General features: G+C 56.3%; 1 protein-coding gene across 1 annotated transcript in view; it reads left to right on the top strand.

Annotated features, from left to right (window-relative positions):
• LOC106595188 (heat shock 70 kDa protein 14) overlaps window positions 1–20,850 on the top strand; it is a 50,888-nt gene that overhangs the window by 22,762 nt on the left and 7,276 nt on the right. Inside the window, 2 exon segments of the mRNA XM_045712443.1 lie at window positions 8,974–9,129; window positions 9,445–9,547. Coding sequence (XP_045568399.1) covers window positions 8,974–9,129; window positions 9,445–9,547 — 259 coding nt within the window.

Below are 20,850 nucleotides of genomic sequence, written 5' to 3'. Positions count from 1 at the left end.
CCCTCCACTCGGCCTGTTAGCCATGGGAGGGTATTCCCCCCCCCTCCACTCGGCCTGTTAGCCATGGGAGAGGGTATTCCCCCCCCCTCCACTCGGCCTGTTAGCCATGGGAGAGGGTATTCCCCCCTCCACTCGGCCTGTTAGCCATGGGAGAGGGTATTCCCCCCCCTCCACTCGGCCTGTTAGCCATGGGAGAGGGTATTCCCCCCCTCCACTCGGCCTGTTAGCCATGGGAGAGGGTATTCCCCCCCTCCACTCGGCCTGTTAGCCATGGGAGAGGGTATTCCCCCCTCCACTCGGCCTGTTAGCCATGGGAGAGGGTATTCCCCCCCTCCACTCGGCCTGTTAGCCATGGGAGAGGGTATTCCCCCCCCTCCACTCGGCCTGTTAGCCATGGAGAGGGTATTCCCCCCCCTCCACTCGGCCTGTTAGCCATGGGAGAGGGTATTCCCCCCCCTCCACTCGGCCTGTTAGCCATGGGAGAGGGTATTCCCCCCCTCCACTCGGCCTGTTAGCCATGGGAGAGGGTATTCCCCCCCCCTCCACTCGGCCTGTTAGCCATGGGAGAGGGTATTCCCCCCCTCCACTCGGCCTGTTAGCCATGGGAGAGGGTATTCCCCCCTCCACTCGGCCTGTTAGCCATGGGAGAGGGTATTCCCCCCCCCCTCCACTCGGCCTGTTAGCCATGGGAGAGGGTATTCCCCCCCCCTCCACTCGGCCTGTTAGCCATGGGAGAGGGTATTCCCCCCCCTCCACTCGGCCTGTTAGCCATGGGAGAGGGTATTCCCCCCTCCACTCGGCCTGTTAGCCATGGGAGGGTATTCCCCCCCCCCTCCACTCGGCCTGTTAGCCATGGAGAGGGTATTCCCCCCCCTCCACTCGGCCTGTTAGCCATGGGAGAGGGTATTCCCCCCCCCTCCACTCGGCCTGTTAGCCATGGGAGAGGGTATTCCCCCCCCTCCACTCGGCCTGTTAGCCATGGGAGAGGGTATTCCCCCCCCCTCCACTCGGCCTGTTAGCCATGGGAGAGGGTATTCCCCCCCCCCTCCACTCGGCCTGTTAGCCATGGGAGAGGGTATTCCCCCCTCCACTCGGCCTGTTAGCCATGGGAGAGGGTATTCCCCCCCCCTCCACTCGGCCTGTTAGCCATGGGAGAGGGTATTCCCCCCCTCCACTCGGCCTGTTAGCCATGGGAGAGGGTATTCCCCCCCTCCACTCGGCCTGTTAGCCATGGGAGGGTATTCCCCCCCCCTCCACTCGGCCTGTTAGCCATGGGAGAGGGTATTCCCCCCCCCTCCACTCGGCCTGTTAGCCATGGGAGAGGGTATTCCCCCCCCCCCCTCCACTCGGCCTGTTAGCCATGGGAGAGGGTATTCCCCCCTCCACTCGGCCTGTTAGCCATGGGAGAGGGTATTCCCCCCCCCTCCACTCGGCCTGTTAGCCATGGGAGAGGGTATTCCCCCCCTCCACTCGGCCTGTTAGCCATGGGAGAGGGTATTCCCCCCCTCCACTCGGCCTGTTAGCCATGGGAGAGGGTATTCCCCCCCCTCCACTCGGCCTGTTAGCCATGGGAGAGGGTATTCCCCCCCTCCACTCGGCCTGTTAGCCATGGGAGAGGGTATTCCCCCCCCCTCCACTCGGCCTGTTAGCCATGGGAGAGGGTATTCCCCCCCCCCCTCCACTCGGCCTGTTAGCCATGGGAGAGGGTATTCCCCCCCTCCACTCGGCCTGTTAGCCATGGGAGAGGGTATTCCCCCCCCCTCCACTCGGCCTGTTAGCCATGGGAGAGGGTATTCCCCCCCTCCACTCGGCCTGTTAGCCATGGGAGAGGGTATTCCCCCCCTCCACTCGGCCTGTTAGCCATGGGAGAGGGTATTCCCCCCCTCCACTCGGCCTGTTAGCCATGGGAGAGGGTATTCCCCCCCCCTCCACTCGGCCTGTTAGCCATGGGAGGGTATTCCCCCCCTCCACTCGGCCTGTTAGCCATGGGAGAGGGTATTCCCCCCCTCCACTCGGCCTGTTAGCCATGGGAGAGGGTATTCCCCCCCTCCACTCGGCCTGTTAGCCATGGGAGAGGGTATTCCCCCCTCCACTCGGCCTGTTAGCCATGGGAGAGGGTATTCCCCCCCCTCCACTCGGCCTGTTAGCCATGGGAGAGGGTATTCCCCCCCCTCCACTCGGCCTGTTAGCCATGGGAGAGGGTATTCCCCCCCTCCACTCGGCCTGTTAGCCATGGGAGAGGGTATTCCCCCCCCTCCACTCGGCCTGTTAGCCATGGGAGAGGGTATTCCCCCCCTCCACTCGGCCTGTTAGCCATGGGGAGGGTATTCCCCCCCCCTCCACTCGGCCTGTTAGCCATGGGAGAGGGTATTCCCCCCCTCCACTCGGCCTGTTAGCCATGGGAGAGGGTATTCCCCCCCTCCACTCGGCCTGTTAGCCATGGAGAGGGTATTCCCCCCCCTCCACTCGGCCTGTTAGCCATGGGAGAGGGTATTCCCCCCCTCCACTCGGCCTGTTAGCCATGGGAGAGGGTATTCCCCCCCCCTCCACTCGGCCTGTTAGCCATGGGAGAGGGTATTCCCCCCCCTCCACTCGGCCTGTTAGCCATGGGAGGGGTATTCCCCCCCTCCACTCGGCCTGTTAGCCATGGGAGAGGGTATTCCCCCCCTCCACTCGGCCTGTTAGCCATGGGAGAGGGTATTCCCCCCCTCCACTCGGCCTGTTAGCCATGGGAGAGGGTGTTCCCCCCCTCCACTCGGCCTGTTAGCCATGGGAGAGGGTATTCCCCCCCCCTCCACTCGGCCTGTTAGCCATGGGAGAGGGTATTCCCCCCCTCCACTCGGCCTGTTAGCCATGGGAGAGGGTATTCCCCCCCTCCACTCGGCCTGTTAGCCATGGGAGAGGGTATTCCCCCCCCCCTCCACTCGGCCTGTTAGCCATGGGAGGGTATTCCCCCCCTCCACTCGGCCTGTTAGCCATGGGAGAGGGTATTCCCCCCCTCCACTCGGCCTGTTAGCCATGGGAGGGGTATTCCCCCCCTCCACTCGGCCTGTTAGCCATGGGAGAGGGTATTCCCCCACCCCTCCACTCGGCCTGTTAGCCATGGGAGGGTATTCCCCCCCTCCACTCGGCCTGTTAGCCATGGGAGAGGGTATTCCCCCCCTCCACTCGGCCTGTTAGCCATGGGAGAGGGTATTCCCCCCCTCCACTCGGCCTGTTAGCCATGGGAGAGGGTATTCCCCCCCTCCACTCGGCCTGTTAGCCATGGGAGAGGGTATTCCCCCCCCCTCCACTCGGCCTGTTAGCCATGGGAGAGGGTATTCCCCCCCTCCACTCGGCCTGTTAGCCATGGGAGAGGGTATTCCCCCCTCCACTCGGCCTGTTAGCCATGGGAGAGGGTATTCCCCCCCTCCACTCGGCCTGTTAGCCATGGGAGGGTATTCCCCCCCCTCCACTCGGCCTGTTAGCCATGGGAGAGGGTATTCCCCCCCCCTCCACTCGGCCTGTTAGCCATGGAGAGGGTATTCCCCCCCCTCCACTCGGCCTGTTAGCCATGGGAGAGGGTATTCCCCCCCTCCACTCGGCCTGTTAGCCATGGGAGAGGGTATTCCCCCCCCCTCCACTCGGCCTGTTAGCCATGGGAGAGGGTATTCCCCCCCTCCACTCGGCCTGTTAGCCATGGGAGAGGGTATTCCCCCCCTCCACTCGGCCTGTTAGCCATGGGAGAGGGTATTCCCCCCCTCCACTCGGCCTGTTAGCCATGGGAGAGGGTATTCCCCCCCTCCACTCGGCCTGTTAGCCATGGGAGAGGGTATTCCCCCCCTCCACTCGGCCTGTTAGCCATGGGAGAGGGTATTCCCCCCCTCCACTCGGCCTGTTAGCCATGGGAGAGGGTATTCCCCCCCCTCCACTCGGCCTGTTAGCCATGGGAGAGGGTATTCCCCCCCTCCACTCGGCCTGTTAGCCATGGGAGAGGGTATTCCCCCCCTCCACTCGGCCTGTTAGCCATGGGAGAGGGTATTCCCCCCCCCTCCACTCGGCCTGTTAGCCATGGGAGAGGGTATTCCCCCCCTCCACTCGGCCTGTTAGCCATGGGAGAGGGTATTCCCCCCTCCACTCGCCTGTTAGCCATGGGAGAGGGTATTCCCCCCTCCACTCGGCCTGTTAGCCATGGGAGAGGGTATTCCCCCCCTCCACTCGGCCTGTTAGCCATGGGAGAGGGTATTCCCCCCCTCCACTCGGCCTGTTAGCCATGGGAGAGGGTATTCCCCCCCTCCACTCGGCCTGTTAGCCATGGGAGAGGGTATTCCCCCCCCCTCCACTCGGCCTGTTAGCCATGGGAGAGGGTATTCCCCCCCCCTCCACTCGGCCTGTTAGCCATGGGAGAGGGTATTCCCCCCTCCACTCGGCCTGTTAGCCATGGAGAGGGTATTCCCCCCCTCCACTCGGCCTGTTAGCCATGGGAGAGGGTATTCCCCCCCTCCACTCGGCCTGTTAGCCATGGGAGAGGGTATTCCCCCCCCTCCACTCGGCCTGTTAGCCATGGGAGAGGGTATTCCCCCCCTCCACTCGGCCTGTTAGCCATGGGAGAGGGTATTCCCCCCCTCCACTCGGCCTGTTAGCCATGGGAGAGGGTATTCCCCCCCCCTCCACTCGGCCTGTTAGCCATGGGAGAGGGTATTCCCCCCCCTCCACTCGGCCTGTTAGCCATGGGAGAGGGTATTCCCCCCCTCCACTCGGCCTGTTAGCCATGGGAGAGGGTATTCCCCCCCTCCACTCGGCCTGTTAGCCATGGGAGAGGTATTCCCCCCTCCACTCGGCCTGTTAGCCATGGGAGAGGGTATTCCCCCCCTCCACTCGGCCTGTTAGCCATGGGAGAGGGTATTCCCCCCCTCCACTCGGCCTGTTAGCCATGGGAGAGGGTATTCCCCCCCTCCACTCGGCCTGTTAGCCATGGGAGAGGGTATTCCCCCCCCTCCACTCGGCCTGTTAGCCATGGGAGAGGGTATTCCCCCCCCCTCCACTCGGCCTGTTAGCCATGGGAGAGGGTATTCCCCCCCCCTCCACTCGGCCTGTTAGCCATGGGAGAGGGTATTCCCCCCCCTCCACTCGGCCTGTTAGCCATGGGAGAGGGTATTCCCCCCCCTCCACTCGGCCTGTTAGCCATGGGAGAGGGTATTCCCCCCCCTCCACTCGGCCTGTTAGCCATGGGAGAGGGTATTCCCCCCCCTCCACTCGGCCTGTTAGCCATGGGAGAGGGTATTCCCCCCCCCTCCACTCGGCCTGTTAGCCATGGGAGAGGGTATTCCCCCCTCCACTCGGCCTGTTAGCCATGGGAGAGGGTATTCCCCCCCCCCCTCCACTCGGCCTGTTAGCCATGGGAGAGGGTATTCCCCCCCCTCCACTCGGCCTGTTAGCCATGGGAGAGGTATTCCCCCCCTCCACTCGGCCTGTTAGCCATGGGAGAGGGTATTCCCCCCCTCCACTCGGCCTGTTAGCCATGGGAGGGTATTCCCCCCCCTCCACTCGGCCTGTTAGCCATGGGAGAGGGTATTCCCCCCCCTCCACTCGGCCTGTTAGCCATGGGAGAGGGTATTCCCCCCCTCCACTCGGCCTGTTAGCCATGGGAGAGGGTATTCCCCCCCTCCACTCGGCCTGTTAGCCATGGGAGAGGGTATTCCCCCCCCTCCACTCGGCCTGTTAGCCATGGGAGGGTATTCCCCCCCTCCACTCGGCCTGTTAGCCATGGGAGAGGGTATTCCCCCCCTCCACTCGGCCTGTTAGCCATGGGAGAGGGTATTCCCCCCCCTCCACTCGGCCTGTTAGCCATGGGAGAGGGTATTCCCCCCCCTCCACTCGGCCTGTTAGCCATGGGAGAGGGTATTCCCCCCTCCACTCGGCCTGTTAGCCATGGGAGAGGGTATTCCCCCCCTCCACTCGGCCTGTTAGCCATGGGAGAGGGTATTCCCCCCCCTCCACTCGGCCTGTTAGCCATGGGAGAGGGTATTCCCCCCCTCCACTCGGCCTGTTAGCCATGGGAGAGGGTATTCCCCCCCTCCACTCGGCCTGTTAGCCATGGGAGAGGGTATTCCCCCCCCTCCACTCGGCCTGTTAGCCATGGGAGAGGGTATTCCCCCCCCCTCCACTCGGCCTGTTAGCCATGGGAGAGGGTATTCCCCCCTCCTCGCCTGTTAGCCATGGGAGAGGGTATTCCCCCCTCCACTCGGCCTGTTAGCCATGGGAGAGGGTATTCCCCCCCTCCACTCGGCCTGTTAGCCATGGGAGAGGGTATTCCCCCCCCTCCACTCGGCCTGTTAGCCATGGGAGAGGGTATTCCCCCCCTCCACTCGGCCTGTTAGCCATGGGAGAGGGTATTCCCCCCCTCCACTCGGCCTGTTAGCCATGGGAGAAGGTATTCCCCCCCCCTCCACTCGGCCTGTTAGCCATGGGAGAGGGTATTCCCCCCCTCCACTCGGCCTGTTAGCCATGGGAGAGGGTATTCCCCCCCCCTCCACTCGGCCTGTTAGCCATGGGAGAGGGTATTCCCCCCTCCACTCGGCCTGTTAGCCATGGGAGAGGGTATTCCCCCCCCTCCACTCGGCCTGTTAGCCATGGGAGAGGGTATTCCCCCCCCTCCACTCGGCCTGTTAGCCATGGGAGAGGGTATTCCCCCCCCTCCACTCGGCCTGTTAGCCATGGGAGAGGGTATTCCCCCCCCTCCACTCGGCCTGTTAGCCATGGGAGAGGGTATTCCCCCCCCTCCACTCGGCCTGTTAGCCATGGGAGAGGGTATTCCCCCCCTCCACTCAGCCTGTTAGCCATGGGAGGGTATTCCCCCCCTCCACTCGGCCTGTTAGCCATGGGAGAGGGTATTCCCCCCCCTCCACTCGGCCTGTTAGCCATGGGAGAGGGTATTCCCCCCTCCACTCGGCCTGTTAGCCATGGGAGGGGTATTCCCCCCCTCCACTCGGCCTGTTAGCCATGGGAGAGGGTATTCCCCCCCCCTCCACTCGGCCTGTTAGCCATGGGAGAGGGTATTCCCCCCCCTCCACTCGGCCTGTTAGCCATGGGAGAGGGTATTCCCCCCCTCCACTCGGCCTGTTAGCCATGGGAGAGGGTATTCCCCCCCTCCACTCGGCCTGTTAGCCATGGGAGAGGGTATTCCCCCCCTCCACTCGGCCTGTTAGCCATGGGAGAGGGTATTCCCCCCTCCACTCGGCCTGTTAGCCATGGAGAGGGTATTCCCCCCCTCCACTCGGCCTGTTAGCCATGGGAGAGGGTATTCCCCCCCTCCACTCGGCCTGTTAGCCATGGGAGAGGGTATTCCCCCCCTCCACTCGGCCTGTTAGCCATGGGAGAGGGTATTCCCCCCCCTCCACTCGGCCTGTTAGCCATGGGAGAGGGTATTCCCCCCCTCCACTCGGCCTGTTAGCCATGGGAGAGGGTATTCCCCCCCTCCACTCGGCCTGTTAGCCATGGGAGAGGGTATTCCCCCCCCTCCACTCGGCCTGTTAGCCATGGGAGAGGGTATTCCCCCCCCCCTCCACTCGGCCTGTTAGCCATGGGAGAGGGTATTCCCCCCCTCCACTCGGCCTGTTAGCCATGGGAGAGGGTATTCCCCCCCTCCACTCGGCCTGTTAGCCATGGGAGAGGGTATTCCCCCCCTCCACTCGGCCTGTTAGCCATGGGAGAGGGTATTCCCCCCCCTCCACTCGGCCTGTTAGCCATGGGAGAGGGTATTCCCCCCCTCCACTCGGCCTGTTAGCCATGGAGAGGGTATTCCCCCCCCTCCACTCGGCCTGTTAGCCATGGGAGAGGGTATTCCCCCCCCTCCACTCGGCCTGTTAGCCATGGGAGAGGGTATTCCCCCCCTCCACTCGGCCTGTTAGCCATGGGAGAGGGTATTCCCCCCCTCCACTCGGCCTGTTAGCCATGGGAGAGGGTATTCCCCCCCCTCCACTCGGCCTGTTAGCCATGGGAGAGGGTATTCCCCCCCCTCCACTCGGCCTGTTAGCCATGGGAGAGGGTATTCCCCCCCCTCCACTCGGCCTGTTAGCCATGGAGAGGGTATTCCCCCCCCTCCACTCGGCCTGTTAGCCATGGGAGAGGGTATTCCCCCCCCCTCCACTCGGCCTGTTAGCCATGGGAGAGGGTATTCCCCCCCTCCACTCGGCCTGTTAGCCATGGGAGAGGGTATTCCCCCCCTCCACTCGGCCTGTTAGCCATGGGAGAGGGTATTCCCCCCCCTCCACTCGGCCTGTTAGCCATGGGAGAGGGTATTCCCCCCCTCCACTCGGCCTGTTAGCCATGGGAGAGGGTATTCACCCCCCCTCCACTCGGCCTGTTAGCCATGGGAGAGGGTATTCCCCCCCTCCACTCGGCCTGTTAGCCATGGGAGAGGGTATTCCCCCCCTCCACTCGGCCTGTTAGCCATGGGAGAGGGTATTCCCCCCCCTCGGCCTGTTAGCCATGGGAGAGGGTATTCCCCCCCTCCACTCGGCCTGTTAGCCATGGGAGAGGGTATTCCCCCCCCTCCACTCGGCCTGTTAGCCATGGGAGAGGGTATTCCCCCCCTCCACTCAGCCTGTTAGCCATGGGAGAGGGTATTCCCCCCCTCCACTCAGCCTGTTAGCCATGGGAGAGGGTATTCCCCCCCTCCACTCAGCCTGTTAGCCATGGGAGAGGGTATTCCCCCCCCTCCACTCAGCCTGTTAGCCATGGGAGAGGGTATTCCCCCCCCCCACTCGGCCTGTTAGCCATGGGAGAGGGTATTCCCCCCTCCACTCGGCCTGTTAGCCATGGGAGAGGGTATTCCCCCCCCTCCACTCGGCCTGTTAGCCATGGGAGCGGGTATTCCCCCCCCTCCACTCGGCCTGTTAGCCATGGGAGAGGGTATTCCCCCCCCCTCCACTCGGCCTGTTACCATGGGAGCGGGTATTCCCCTACATCCCATCGGTGTCTGTCTGTCTGCAGGTGGTGTAAACAGGATGTTAGCGGTAACGCGAGGGCCATGTTGAAGCTGATGAACGGAGCAGACGTGGCCAAACATTCCCTCTCCTCGCTGGGTTCTGCTAACTGCTTTGTTGACTCTCTACACGACGGCATGGACTTCGACTGCAACATCTCCAGGTGACTACACTACCCACAAACCTCTGCTCTCTTACCCACCACAATGTGTATTTATTTATTTATTTAAATAGGCAAGTCGGTTAAGAACAAATTATTATTTACAATGACTGCCTCCCCCCCGAACGACTCTGGGCCAATTATGCGCCGCCCAATGGGACTTCCGATCACGGCCGGTTGTGATACAGCCCTGAATGGAACCCGGGTCTGTAGTGACGCCTGTAGTGCTGCGATGCAGGGCCTTAGACCGCTGTTCCCCTCACCATCCCCCTCTTCGTACACCGCCACAGGAAAGTCACGCTGTGTTTCTTTTCTCAGGGCCCGTTTTGAGCTGCTGTGTTCTTCCCTGTTCAACAAGAGTGTCCAACCAATCAGAAGCCTGCTGGAGACGACTGGGCTCTCTACTAGCGACATCAACAAGGTAACCCTCAGCCTACCTAACATGGGGTTGGGAGTTGCCATGGCAACGGTGCTCTGGATTTATTTTGGGGGGGGGGATGAAGTGTCAACTTGATAGCTAGCTAGTTTGGCTTTCTCCGACCAACATAAAATGTCTGCCAAAAAAAATGCATTATTTCACCTGAGAAACATCACCCGACTCAGTCCTGTTTTCTCTCAACCTGAGAGGCTGGTCACCTCCCGCGTCACCATCCCACTAGATTACTGTGTCGTGATTAAGTGATATAACATGCTATTCTATAAAATCCTTTCTCTGTAATTAATATCACCTGATTCGCTAATCATGTAAATGTAATTAAATAGAAAGTCGGGGCACCACGGAAGAGTGTTTTTTTATAGAGCCGTTATCTTCCGAATAAACTCTTAAAGACTTTAATATTTTACATCGATAGCCGTCAATATTAATCCTCATTTTATTTTCAGTCTCATAATGAAAGTTGTAAATTCTTGGCTATCTTCACGAACCCTGGCTAACAAGTTGAATCAGCAATACAAAATTGGGTTTAATTATTTATTTACTAAATGCCTAACTAATCACACAGAATTACATATACACAGAATGCAAATGATGTCATACAGAAAACGTCCCTGGTGGACGGAGCCGACATGGCTGCTTGTTACACAAAGGAAAGGGGGTTGGGCTTGAAATGAAAGAGCGGGAAGACTTGGGAATAAAGAAACAGCAGCTCTGCCGTCGTAAATACATTATCTTATGCATTCTAAATTACCGCCCATTTAGAAAAGGAAAATGCAATAAATATTTACTCTGAGCTGCGCTTCGGTAGGTTGGTCGTAGATGCTGGCCGGGTTGGCCAACAGATCTCCCTGCCCTCGGAAGAATGTCTCTGGTGGTACATTGGATACGTGGTAGTATCTTCGTCTGTCTGTTAGACTGGATCCGTCGTCCGTCCTTTCCTAGCCCACGTCTACAGCGGCCGCTGCTAACTCAACGGCTAGGAAGTATCACTTCTGTAGTGAATAAGCTCAAAGTTCATACCATTCGCAACCAAAGCTCACGCCGAGGTTGGCTCAGTTCTGTACTTGACGTGTGTGTCCTTGTAACGCAGAGGCTGCAGACCTCACGTAGTGGAACTCCTGAAGAACATTGGTCATTGTCTTATATAGTGGCGAGGGGAGGAGGGTGTGTTTCATCGTTTATAACCCCTGTCTCTTCACAGGGGTGGGCCACTGGTCAAGCAGGGCACTTTCCTTATGAAAACCCAATTCTCTCATTTGGAAGCTAAAATTACATTTAATCTCCTAACAAACTATTTCAATATCAAACATTTCAATTGCATAACAATTCCATGTGACTCTGATAACTAGAGGGTGTAGACTTTCCCAGGTACAGTTTATGTCGTCCTGTCATCAGTCATAATGTCTCAGATGACAACCGAACTGACATACATACTCATTACGTTCCAAAGCATATTTTCAACTGGTTTTATTACCAAAATATGGTTCCTTTCCCCATTTGTTTGATGCTCCCAGACTCTCTATGCTTAACAAAGGCTATTCAAGTCCTTCAGTTGGGTCAGAGAGGGGAAGGGAGAAAGGTATTTATGGGGGGGGGTCATAAACCTTACCCACAGGCCAACGTCATGACAACTGCAATGCTCTCCTTGGTGGTCTCCCCTCAAAAAGCATCCTCAGGCTGCAGCTAACCATACCCCTACCTAACCCCTACCTACCCTACCTAACCCCTACCCCTACCTACCCTACCCCTACCTACCCTACCCCTAACCCTACCTAAAGCATCCTCAGGCTGCAGCTAACCCTACCCCTACCTACCCTACCCCTACCTACCCTACCCCTACCTAACCCCCTACCCCTACCTACCCTACCCCTACCTACCCCTAACCCTACCCTACCTACCCTAACCCTACCCTACCTACCCCTAACCCTACCCCTACCTACCCTACCTAACCCCTACCCCTACCTGCCCTAACCCTACCCTACCTACCCTAACCCTACCTAAAGCATCCTCAGGCTGCAGCTAACCCTACCCCTACCTACCCTACCTAACCCCTACCCCTACCTACCCCTAACCCTACCCTACCTACCCTAACCCTACCTAAAGCATCCACAGGCTGCAGCTAACCCTACCCCTACCTAACCCCTACCTACCCCTAACCCTACCCTACCTACCCTAACCCTACCTAAAGCATCCACAGGCTGCAGCTTGTGCAGAACAGCGTTGCCAGGATCCTTACAGGAACCCAGAAATCAATCAATCAATCAAATGTATTTATATAGCCCTTCTTACATCAGCTGATATCTCAAAGTGCTGAACAGAAACCCAGCCTAAAACCCCAAACAGCAAGCAATGCAGGTGTAGAAGCACGGTGGCTAGGAAAAACTCCCTAGAAAGGCCAGAACCTAGGAAGAAACCTAGAGAGGAACCAGGCTCTGAGGGGTGGCCAGTCCTCTTCTGGCTGTGCCGGGTGGAGATTATAACAGAACATGGCCAAGATGTTCAAATGTTCATAGATGACCAGCATGGTCAAATAATAATAATCACAGTGGTTGTAGAGGGTGCAACAGGTCAGCACCTCAGGAGTAAATGTCAGTTGGCTTTTCATAGCCGATCATTGAGAGTATCTCTACCGCTCCTGCTGTCTCTAGAGAGTTGAAAACAGCAGGTCTGGGACAGGTAGCACGTCCGGTGAACAGGTCAGGGTTCCATAGCTGCAGGCAGAACAGTTGAAACTGGAGCAGCAGCACGGCCAGGTGGACTGGGGACAGGAAGGAGTCATGTCAGGTAGTCCTGAGGCATGGTCCTAGGGCTCAGGTCCTCCGAGAGAGAGAGAAAGAGAGAATTAGAGAGAGCGTACTTAAATTCACACAAGACACCAGATAAGACAGGAGAAATACTCCAGATGTAACAGACTGACCCTAGCCCCCCGACACACAAACTACTGCAGCATAAATACTGGAGGCTGAGACAGGAGGGGTCGGGAGACACTGGCCCTGTCCGACGATACCCCCGGACAGGGCCAAACAGGCAGGATATAACCCCACCCACTTTGCCGAAGCACAGCCTCCACACCACTAGAGGGATATCTTCAACTACCAACTTACCATCCTGAGACAAGGCTGAGTATAGCCCACAAAGATCTCCGCCACCGCACAACCCAAGGGGGGGCGCCAACCCAGACAGGAAGACCACGTCAGACTCAACCCACTCAAGTGACGCACCCCTCCCATGGACGGCATGGAAGAACACCAGTAAGCCAGTGACTCAGCCCCTGTAAAAGGGTTAGAGGCAGAGAATCCCAGTGGAGAGAGGGGAACCGGCCAGGCAGAGACAGCAAGGGCGGTTCGTTGCTCGAGTGCCTTTCCGTTCACCTTCACACTCCTGGGCCAGACTACACTTAATCATAGGACCTACTGAAGAGATAAGTCTTCAATAAAGACTTAAAGGTTAAAAATTTAGCTCTATAGGAGAAAGCCCTGCCTCCAGCTGTTTGCTTAGAAATTCTAGGGACAATTAGGAGGCCTGCGTCTTGTGACCGTAGCGTACGTGTAGGTATGTACAGCAGGACCAAATCGGAAAGATGGGTAGGAGCAAGCCCATGTAATGCTTTGTAGGTTAGCAGTAAAACCTTGAAATCAGCCCTTGCCTTAACAGGAAGCCAGTGTAGGGAGGCTAACACTGGAGTAATATGATCAAATTCTTTGGTTCTAGTCAAGATTCTAGCAGCCGTGTTTAGCACTAACTGAAGTTTATTTAATGCTTTATCCGGGTAGCCGGAAAGTAGAGCATTGCAGTAGTCTAACCTAGAAGTGACAAAAGCATGGATGAATTTTTCTGCATCATTTTTTAACAGAAAGTTTCAGATTTTTGCAATGTTACGTAGATGGAAAAAAGCTGTCCTTGAAACAGTCTTGATATGTTCTTCAAAAGAGAGATCAGGGTCCAGAGTAACGCCGAGGTCCTTCACAGTTTTATTTGAGACGACTGTACAACCATCCAGATTGTCAGATTCAACAGAAGATCTCTTTGTTTCTTGAGACCTAGAACAAGCATCTCTGTGTTGTCCGAGTTTAAAAGTAGAAAGTTTGCAGCCATCCACTTCCTTGTGTCTGAAACACAGGCTTCCAGGGAGGGCAATTTTGGGGCTTCACCATGTTTCATCGAAATGTACAGCTGTGTGTCGTCCGCATAGCAGTGAAATTTAACATTATGTTTTCGAATAACATCCCCAAGAGGTAAAATATATAGTGAAAACAATAGTGGTCCTAAAACGGAACCTTGAGGAACACCGAAATGTACAGTTGATTTGTCAGAGGACAAACCATCCACAGAGACAAACTGATATCTTTCCGACAGATAAGATCTAAACCAGGCCAGAACTTGTCCATGTAGACCAATTTGGGTTTCCAATCTCTCCAAAAGAATGTGGTGATCGATGGTATCAAAAGCAGCACTAAGGTCTAGGAGCACGAGGACAGATGCAGAGCCTCGGTCTGACGCCATTAAAGGTCATGTACCTTCACGAGTGCAGTCTCAGTGCTATGATGGGGTCTAAAACCAGACTGAAGCGTTTCGTATACATTGTTGGTCTTCAGGAAGGCAGTGAGTTGCTGCGCAACAGCTTTTTAAATTTGTTTTTGAGAGGAATGGAAGATTCGATATCGGCCAATTTGATTTTTATATTTTCTGGGTCAAGGTTTGGCTTTTTCAAGAGAGGCTTTATTACTGCCACTTTTAGTGAGCTTGGTACACATCCGGTGGATAGAGAGCCGTTTATTATGTTCAACATAGGAGGGCCAAGCACAGGAAGCAGCTCTTTCAGTAGTTTAGTTGGAATAGGGTCCAGTATGCAGCTTGAGGGTTTGGAGGCCATGATTATTTTCATCCAGGATTTATGTCAGGGCTTTGTGATGGCCACTCCAATACCTTGACCTTGTTGTCCTCCACTGGCGCCAGGTCATCTATAAGTAAACATATAAGGTGGGGCTTTACCTAGAAAATACTTTCTCAGCTCACTGGTCACCATAGCAGCACGCGCTCCAGCAGGTATATCTCACTGGTCACCATAGCAACACCCACCCGTAGCACGCGCTCCAGCAGGTATATCTCACTGGGGGCACGCTCCAACACTGAGGTCTTTACAGATAGATAGCCAGGGCGCGCTCCAACACTGAGACATCATTACAGATAGATAGCCAGGGGCGCTCCAACACTGAGACGTCATTACAGATAGATAGCCAGGGGGCGCGCTCCAACACTGAGACGTCATTACAGATAGATAGCCAGGGGCGCGCTCCAACACTGAGACGTCATTACAGATAGATAGCCAGGGGCGCGCTCCAACACTGAGACGTCATTACAGATAGATAGCCAGGGGCGCTCCAACACTGAGACGTCATTACAGATAGATAGCCAGGGGCGCTCCAACACTGAGACGTCATTACAGATAGATAGCCAGGGGGCGCGCTCCAACACTGAGACGTCATTACAGATAGATAGCCAGGGGCGCGCTCCAACACTGAGACGTCATTACAGATAGATAGCCAGGGGCGCGCTCCAACACTGAGACGTCATTACAGATAGATAGCCAGGGGCGCGCTCCAACACTGAGACGTCATTACAGATAGATAGCCAGGGCGCGCTCCAACACTGAGACGTCATTACAGATAGATAGCCAGGGCGCGCTCCAACACTGAGACGTCATTACAGATAGATAGCCAGGGGCGCGCTCCAACACTGAGACGTCATTACAGATAGATAGCCAGGGGCGCTCCAACACTGAGACGTCATTACAGATAGATAGCCAGGGGCGCGCTCCAACACTGAGACGTCATTACAGATAGATAGCCAGGGGCGCGCTCCAACACTGAGACGTCATTACAGATAGATAGCCAGGGGCGCGCTCCAACACTGAGACGTCATTACAGATAGATAGCCAGGGGCGCTCCAACACTGAGACGTCATTACAGATAGATAGCCAGGGGCGCTCCAACACTGAGACGTCATTACAGATAGATAGCCAGGGGCGCTCCAACACTGAGACGTCATTACAGATAGATAGCCAGGGGCGCGCTCCAACACTGAGACGTCATTACAGATAGATAGCCAGGGGCGCGCTCCAACACTGAGACGTCATTACAGATAGATAGCCAGGGGCGCGCTCCAACACTGAGACGTCATTACAGATAGATAGCCAGGGGCGCTCCAACACTGAGACGTCATTACAGATAGATAGCCAGGGGCGCGCTCCAACACTGAGACGTCATTACAGATAGATAGCCAGGGGCGCGCTCCAACACTGAGACGTCATTACAGATAGATAGCCAGGGGCGCGCTCCAACACTGAGACGTCATTACAGATAGATAGCCAGGGGGCGCTCCAACACTGAGACGTCATTACAGATAGATAGCCAGGGGCGCGCTCCAACACTGAGACGTCATTACAGATAGATAGCCAGGGGCGCGCTCCAACACTGAGACGTCATTACAGATAGATAGCCAGGGGCGCTCCAACACTGAGACGTCATTACAGATAGATAGCCAGGGCGCGCTCCAACACTGAGACGTCATTACAGATAGATAGCCAGGGGCGCGCTCCAACACTGAGACGTCATTACAGATAGATAGCCAGGGGCGCTCCAACACTGAGACGTCATTACAGATAGATAGCCAGGGGCGCGCTCCAACACTGAGACGTCATTACAGATAGATAGCCAGGGGCGCGCTCCAACACTGAGACGTCATTACAGATAGATAGCCAGGGGCGCGCTCCAACACTGAGACGTCATTACAGATAGATAGCCAGGGCGCGCTCCAACACTGAGACGTCATTACAGATAGATAGCCAGGGGCGCGCTCCAACACTGAGACGTCATTACAGATAGATAGCCAGGGGGCGCTCCAACACTGAGACGTCATTACAGATAGATAGCCAGGGGCGCTCCAACACTGAGACGTCATTACAGATAGATAGCCAGGGCGCGCTCCAACACTGAGACGTCATTACAGATAGATAGCCAGGGCGCTCCAACACTGAGACGTCATTACAGATAGATAGCCAGGCGCGCTCCAACACTGAGACGTCATTACAGATAGATAGCCAGGGGCGCTCCAACACTGAGACGTCATTACAGATAGATAGCCAGGGGCGCTCCAACACTGAGACGTCATTACAGATAGATAGCCAGGGCGCTCCAACACTGAGACGTCATTACAGATAGATAGCCAGGGGCGCGCTCCAACACTGAGACGTCATTACAGATAGATAGCCAGGGCGCGCTCCAACACTGAGACGTCATTACAGATAGATAGCCAGGGGCGCGCTCCAACACTGAGACGTCATTACAGATAGATAGCCAGGGGCGCGCTCCAACACTGAGACGTCATTACAGATAGATAGCCAGGGGCGCGCTCCAACACTGAGACGTCATTACAGATAGATAGCCAGGGGCGCGCTCCAACACTGAGACGTCATTACAGATAGATAGCCAGGGGCGCTCCAACACTGAGACGTCATTACAGATAGATAGCCAGGGGCGCGCTCCAACACTGAGACGTCATTACAGATAGATAGCCAGGGGCGCGCTCCAACACTGAGACGTCATTACAGATAGATAGCCAGGGGCGCGCTCCAACACTGAGACGTCATTACAGATAGATAGCCAGGGGCGCCTCCAACACTGAGACGTCATTACAGATAGATAGCCAGGGGCGCTCCAACACTGAGACGTCATTACAGATAGATAGCCAGGGGCGCGCTCCAACACTGAGACGTCATTACAGATAGATAGCCAGGGGGCGCTCCAACACTGAGACGTCATTACAGATAGATAGCCAGGGGCGCTCCAACACTGAGACGTCATTACAGATAGATAGCCAGGGGCGCGCTCCAACACTGAGACGTCATTACAGATAGATAGCCAGGGGCGCGCTCCAACACTGAGACGTCATTACAGATAGATAGCCAGGGGGCGCTCCAACACTGAGACGTCATTACAGATAGATAGCCAGGGGCGCGCTCCAACACTGAGACGTCATTACAGATAGATAGCCAGGGGCGCGCTCCAACACTGAGACGTCATTACAGATAGATAGCCAGGGGCGCTCCAACACTGAGACGTCATTACAGATAGATAGCCAGGGCGCGCTCCAACACTGAGACGTCATTACAGATAGATAGCCAGGGGGCGCTCCAACACTGAGACGTCATTACAGATAGATAGCCAGGGGCGCGCTCCAACACTGAGACGTCATTACAGATAGATAGCCAGGGGCGCGCTCCAACACTGAGACGTCATTACAGATAGATAGCCAGGGGCGCGCTCCAACACTGAGACGTCATTACAGATAGATAGCCAGGGGGCGCGCTCCAACACTGAGACGTCATTACAGATAGATAGCCAGGGGCGCGCTCCAACACTGAGACGTCATTACAGATAGATAGCCAGGGGCGCTCCAACACTGAGACGTCATTACAGATAGATAGCCAGGGGCGCGCTCCAACACTGAGACGTCATTACAGATAGATAGCCAGGGCGCGCTCCAACACTGAGACGTCATTACAGATAGATAGCCAGGGCGCTCCAACACTGAGACGTCATTACAGATAGATAGCCAGGGGCGCGCTCCAACACTGAGACGTCATTACAGATAGATAGCCAGGGGGCGCTCCAACACTGAGACGTCATTACAGATAGATAGCCAGGGGCGCGCTCCAACACTGAGACGTCATTACAGATAGATAGCCAGGGGCGCGCTCCAACACTGAGACGTCATTACAGATAGATAGCCAGGGGCGCGCTCCAACACTGAGACGTCATTACAGATAGATAGCCAGGGGGCGCGCTCCAACACTGAGACGTCATTACAGATAGATAGCCAGGGCGCGCTCCAACACTGAGACGTCATTACAGATAGATAGCCAGGGCGCGCTCCAACACTGAGACGTCATTACAGATAGATAGCCAGGGCGCGCTCCAACACTGAGACGTCATTACAGATAGATAGCCAGGGGCGCGCTCCAACACTGAGACGTCATTACAGATAGATAGCCAGGGGCGCGCTCCAACACTGAGACGTCATTACAGATAGATAGCCAGGGGCGCGCTCCAACACTGAGACGTCATTACAGATAGATAGCCAGGGCGCGCTCCAACACTGAGACGTCATTACAGATAGATAGCCAGGGGCGCGCTCCAACACTGAGACGTCATTACAGATAGATAGCCAGGGCGCGCTCCAACACTGAGACGTCATTACAGATAGATAGCCAGGGGCGCGCTCCAACACTGAGACGTCATTACAGATAGATAGCCAGGGGCGCTCCAACACTGAGACGTCATTACAGATAGATAGCCAGGGGCGCGCTCCAACACTGAGACGTCATTACAGATAGATAGCCAGGGGCGCGCTCCAACACTGAGACGTCATTACAGATAGATAGCCAGGGGCGCGCTCCAACACTGAGACGTCATTACAGATAGATAGCCAGGGGCGCGTCCAACACTGAGACGTCATTACAGATAGATAGCCAGGGCGCGCTCCAACACTGAGACGTCATTACAGATAGATAGCCAGGGGCGCGCTCCAACACTGAGACGTCATTACAGATAGATAGCCAGGGGCGCGCTCCAACACTGAGACGTCATTACAGATAGATAGCCAGGGGCGCTCCAACACTGAGACGTCATTACAGATAGATAGCCAGGGGCGCGCTCCAACACTGAGACGTCATTACAGATAGATAGCCAGGGGCGCGCTCCAACACTGAGACGTCATTACAGATAGATAGCCAGGGGCGCGCTCCAACACTGAGACGTCATTACAGATAGATAGCCAGGGGCGCGCTCCAACACTGAGACGTCATTACAGATAGATAGCCAGGGGGCGCTCCAACACTGAGACGTCATTACAGATAGATAGCCAGGGGCGCTCCAACACTGAGACGTCATTACAGATAGATAGCCAGGGCGCGCTCCAACACTGAGACGTCATTACAGATAGATAGCCAGGGGCGCGCTCCAACACTGAGACGTCATTACAGATAGATAGCCAGGGGGCGCGCTCCAACACTGAGACGTCATTACAGATAGATAGCCAGGGGCGCGCTCCAACACTGAGACGTCATTACAGATAGATAGCCAGGCGCGCTCCAACACTGAGACGTCATTACAGATAGATAGCCAGGGGCGCTCCAACACTGAGACGTCATTACAGATAGATAGCCAGGGGCGCTCCAACACTGAGACGTCATTACAGATAGATAGCCAGGGCGCGCCTCCAACACTGAGACGTCATTACAGATAGATAGCCAGGGGCGCGCTCCAACACTGAGACGTCATTACAGATAGATAGCCAGGGGCGCTCCAACACTGAGACGTCATTACAGATAGATAGCCAGGGGGGCGCTCCAACACTGAGACGTCATTACAGATAGATAGCCAGGGGCGCGCTCCAACACTGAGACGTCATTACAGATAGATAGCCAGGGGGCGCTCCAACACTGAGACGTCATTACAGATAGATAGCCAGGGGCGCCTCCAACACTGAGACGTCATTACAGATAGATAGCCAGGGGCGCGCTCCAACACTGAGACGTCATTACAGATAGATAGCCAGGGGGGCGCTCCAACACTGAGACGTCATTACAGATAGATAGCCAGGGGCGCGCTCCAACACTGAGACGTCATTACAGATAGATAGCCAGGGCGCGCTCCAACACTGAGACGTCATTACAGATAGATAGCCAGGGGCGCTCCAACACTGAGACGTCATTACAGATAGATAGCCAGGGGCGCGCTCCAACACTGAGACGTCATTACAGATAGATAGCCAGGGGCGCTCCAACACTGAGACGTCATTACAGATAGATAGCCAGGGGCGCGCTCCAACACTGAGACGTCATTACAGATAGATAGCCAGGGGCGCTCCAACACTGAGACGTCATTACAGATAGATAGCCAGGGGCGCTCCAACACTGAGACGTCATTACAGATAGATAGCCAGGGGCGCGCTCCAACACTGAGACGTCATTACAGATAGATAGCCAGGGCGCGCTCCAACACTGAGACGTCATTACAGATAGATAGCCAGGGGCGCTCCAACACTGAGACGTCATTACAGATAGATAGCCAGGGGCGCGCTCCAACACTGAGACGTCATTACAGATAGATAGCCAGGGGCGCGCTCCAACACTGAGACGTCATTACAGATAGATAGCCAGGGGCGCGCTCCAACACTGAGACGTCATTACAGATAGATAGCCAGGGCGCGCTCCAACACTGAGACGT

Source organism: Salmo salar, unplaced genomic scaffold (genome assembly GCF_905237065.1).
Source record: "Salmo salar unplaced genomic scaffold, Ssal_v3.1, whole genome shotgun sequence".
Classification (NCBI taxonomy): domain Eukaryota; kingdom Metazoa; phylum Chordata; class Actinopteri; order Salmoniformes; family Salmonidae; genus Salmo; species Salmo salar.
Note: the sequence above shows the minus strand (reverse complement) of the source record. Positions and strands in the feature narration are given on the sequence as shown.